Source organism: Morone saxatilis, unplaced genomic scaffold (genome assembly GCF_004916995.1).
Source record: "Morone saxatilis isolate NCDOM2014 unplaced genomic scaffold, NCSU_SB_2.0 Contig10, whole genome shotgun sequence".
Taxonomy (NCBI): Eukaryota; Metazoa; Chordata; class Actinopteri; family Moronidae; genus Morone; species Morone saxatilis.
The window spans coordinates 10,664,539-10,668,293 of record NW_023339652.1 but is presented as its reverse complement, the minus strand read 5'-3'; the positions used below and the strand labels follow the sequence as shown (position 1 = coordinate 10,668,293).

The 3,755-nt window shown below is 39.5% G+C and overlaps 1 protein-coding gene across 1 annotated transcript in view; it reads right to left on the bottom strand.

Moving 5' to 3' along the window:
• Nucleotides 1–2,853, bottom strand: part of LOC118340235 (tetraspanin-8-like) — a 6,162-nt gene extending 3,309 nt beyond the window's left edge. Inside the window, exons 1-5 of the mRNA XM_035678096.1 lie at nucleotides 2,646–2,853; nucleotides 1,865–1,930; nucleotides 1,222–1,335; nucleotides 1,054–1,128; nucleotides 848–946 (exon numbers count right to left, since the gene is read on the bottom strand). Of these exons, the coding sequence (XP_035533989.1) occupies nucleotides 848–946; nucleotides 1,054–1,128; nucleotides 1,222–1,335; nucleotides 1,865–1,930; nucleotides 2,646–2,726 (435 nt within the window). The 5' untranslated portion in view covers nucleotides 2,727–2,853. The remainder of the gene's footprint in view (nucleotides 1–847; nucleotides 947–1,053; nucleotides 1,129–1,221; nucleotides 1,336–1,864; nucleotides 1,931–2,645) is intronic.
• Between the last annotated feature and the right edge of the window lie 902 nt (nucleotides 2,854–3,755).

The following is a 3,755-nucleotide window of genomic DNA, read 5'->3' as shown; positions in this document are numbered from 1 at the left end:
TATCTTTTCAGTATTCTGGTGGCTTTCCTGCTTTTCTTTCTGTCTCATGTGGCAAAGAAAATGCCCCAAAAGTACCTCTAAGCTAGCTACTGCTATTTGTATTAGATTAGATTTGTAAGATAATCATAATATGCTGGTTGTAAAAAAGGAAGTGGAAGTCTAATCTGAAAACACAGATGTGATGCTCATATCTTTAAATTCAGTGGCGACTTGTATATTTATATGATTGTCTGTCGCAAAAACACATCCATAAACCCCTTAGAACCATGGGGAAAAAGATGTCCGCTAAAACTCCACAACTTGCCTGAAAACTATCAGGTTTTTCAAGTATTGTCAGTATCAAAGTAATCCGAGATAGTTGGTCTGTCCATCTATGGGCACATGGCATTCAATGTTGCCATTTTGCCAAAATTTGAACAAAATGGTTAAAAAACCGGCCTAGAAGTTGTAGGCCACAGCTAACTAGCTAACTGACTCCATGGGAACATTATACTTCATACCAAAGTATTATGGGAACCCCACATTTAAGTGAGACAAACAATAATAACAGGAATGACAAAAGCCATTAGTATTCATTTTGTTCATGTTAAAAAATGATCTTCTCTGAGGGAACCAAGGTTAATATCATTTTAAATCTTTTTTTAGTGAATGTCAGATCTGTGCTGACCTGTTATCTGAGATATATATAAGCTTTAATGGACAAATGTACATACCATTTAGTTGTGTGGTGGACGAAAAATATACCCTAGAAGGTAGTAGTGGTTTTACTTCTGTCTCCAAGAAAGAGGGATGTATTCTCCGGATTTGTGTAACATGAAACTCAGCCCAAGTGAAAGAAACTGCTTACTTCTTGTTGAATACTATACAGCAGTGTCCTGTTAGCTTTGCTGGTTCCAGTAAGTGGCATCATTGACAGCAACTTGGACTCCTCGCGGACCACACGTTTCTGAGGAGGGAGATAGACATACTGCAGTTGAAGCTGCTTTTTGATAGCTGTATGTTGTACTACAGGATTAAATTAGGTATTGTGAAAGGGCTGTTCAGGTACTATACCTCATAAACATCTTGGTAACTTAGTGCTGTTCTAACAATTATTGTTTGACTGGCTGCCGCCATCCCAGCTGCGTACTGCACACACACATAAACCAACAATAGAAAGTGAAACATCATTTTTGAACACATGTATACATTATGAAAGGAATATCTTAAATTGTCTTTTACCAGAATCAAACACCATCTTTTTCCTGTACAGGCTCCAAACACACCGAGCACTGAGAGCAGCAGACAGCCGATCTCCATGATGTACATTATCACTACAGAAACATTGGACACCAGCTGAGGAGAGAAATAACACTGGCATTAAAGCGATATATTGACTGGCCAACAATTCTTGTTTTATTTAACAAAATAACCTAAGATCAAAGCATCTGTGGTAGAATTCAAAGGAGATATTCACTTACACTGAATATTAATATTACATTGTCGCCACAGATGTATTTCCAAGCTAGCATAGCTACAAAAGAGGTCAAAGGTCAGGGCTAGCTACAGAACAGCACTCTTAGAGCCTGAAGATAATTCACTGTCTTGCCCAAGGACACTTCGACTGGCAGGTGCTTGCCAACATGAGGGCTTGAACTCAGGTCTTCCAGAGAAAAGACAATAAAAAATGCTGTAGTGGTCAGGCACTATTGATGGAAGACCAAGCAGACCCATGCATTAATAATAATTCCCCAGTTGCCCTTGGATATCACAGCAACTCCTTTGCTCCTTTAAATCCTGACAAGACAAGAGCTATTTTTGCCTCCAATAAGTATTATCTGCTTACAGGAAATAATTTTTTATTCTCTCAGAAGATCAGTCTTACTTTGCCAGTTTGTATGAGGTCTCTATGCCAAGCTACTGTCATGGTCAACATGAAGAAGCACAGCGCCTTTTTGGAGAAAGAATAGAAACATAAAAATGTGTTAAGTTTGCAAACTACTGCGTGTTAATTATACATGGAAAGACATGGAAAGAAAGGGAAAGAAATATAGTAGGTTTACACTGCCAGTATCTCAAAATGTGCGTCCAATCTATAAATACACTTGTAAGTATCACCACAGATGTTTTTAAATGTGTGCTGCCTTTAGGTGTCACCTTATAGAGGAGCAGTATGGGGCTAATGGAAGGCATGCTACACAGGGTTGGCCTAAAGTTGAAATAATACAGCACATTGGGCACATGACTCACACACTGTAAACATGTAGCATTATAAGAATATTACAGATATTCTTTGAGGGGAGAGGTCGGTGTGAGGAGGGATGGAAAAGGATGCTTATCCTCTGTAGATGCAATTCTAACCTGCACTATGGCGTCTTTTTTTATACAGCTACCAGCGATTTTCTTCCTTTTCATGACTTTCTTAAAACATTTAGGAATAAAATGCACTGCAGACACACTGTACATCATTTTGATGGAGGGGGGTTCGCTGCAGCACGTTTGTATGTGAAACACAGGCTACAGCACAAGGCTTGTTTATTATGGACTGATTTGGGTCAAAATAACAGCAGCAAATCAAACATTTCATCAGAGGTATGGTCTATAAAAGGCAAACAAACAGGCCTCCAGGCTTAAATTGCATTCAAAAGCAGTGGAAATTCACCTACCATATGCACAGCATTTGCAAAAATAAACGGCCTTTTCAGGCTGGTTTTGTCCGCCACCACGACCACTGCGTTCCGCTGCATGCTGCTGCTTCTCTCCGGAGCTTTAAAACACCCTTTTACATAAAGACAATCTTAAGGCTACAGAGCTGTGAGATTTCGTTCAACAGTAACGGCATCTATGTCTCTATCTATCCGCACAGGACGTCACTGTGATGTGCTGGATGAGGATGCTCTGCGTCGCTTTCACGTGCAGTCGGAAATATTGGAATCCGGAGGATTAGCGCACAGGAATGATGCTCAGCCATGATTAAAGGAATTAATACAGGAGTGAAGGGTGCAGTGAGGAGAAGGGCCGTAGCCAGGATTATAAAAAATACTGATCACCCGTCAGCACACACAAATGGTTGACCTAAATCCCCCCCAAAAATACAGTCACTAAAGGTCACTTTTTTTAATTATGTGGATTTTCACATTTTATTTATTCATTTAACTAATGGATTATAGTTTCTGTAAGTTTTGTTTCCAAAAATGAAAGCTCCCCGCAGGTTTGCAAAACTAACAAAGGCCTATAAATAAAAATAAAATACAGTGGAAGTGACCTCAGTGTCCCCAGCCCTGAAGCTTCCTCATTTTTATCTTTCTCATGCAGAGTGAGTGGGAGTTCTACTAATTCCATCTGCTGATTGTGAATTTATACATCAGTTATGGTTATTAAACCATATTATGCTTGTTAAAGTTATTGCTTATACTCTAGTGATATTTACTTGTATATACATTTTTACTTACCACTATTTGTCTCTATGTGAGTCCATAATGACAGCATAGAGTGAGGGGGGGTATGGTAGTACAGTACTTAAGTACATTACTAAATATTTATATCTCACCTCTGCTAAGCAATTGTTTATGGCTTGACCAGAATTTAAAATAATGTTCTGAGAGTTGCAACAGGCATTGAGTCTGTGGGAGGAGAAATGTGCTGACTTCCTGGCAAAAAAAATGACTGCAATTCCCAGGATCCCACAGTGGTAATGGGGCTGGGCTACTTCCCTAGAACAGGTAGGGCGGGTTTCTATTGTTTCCACAGGTGCTATGAGAGAGAGAGAGAGAGAG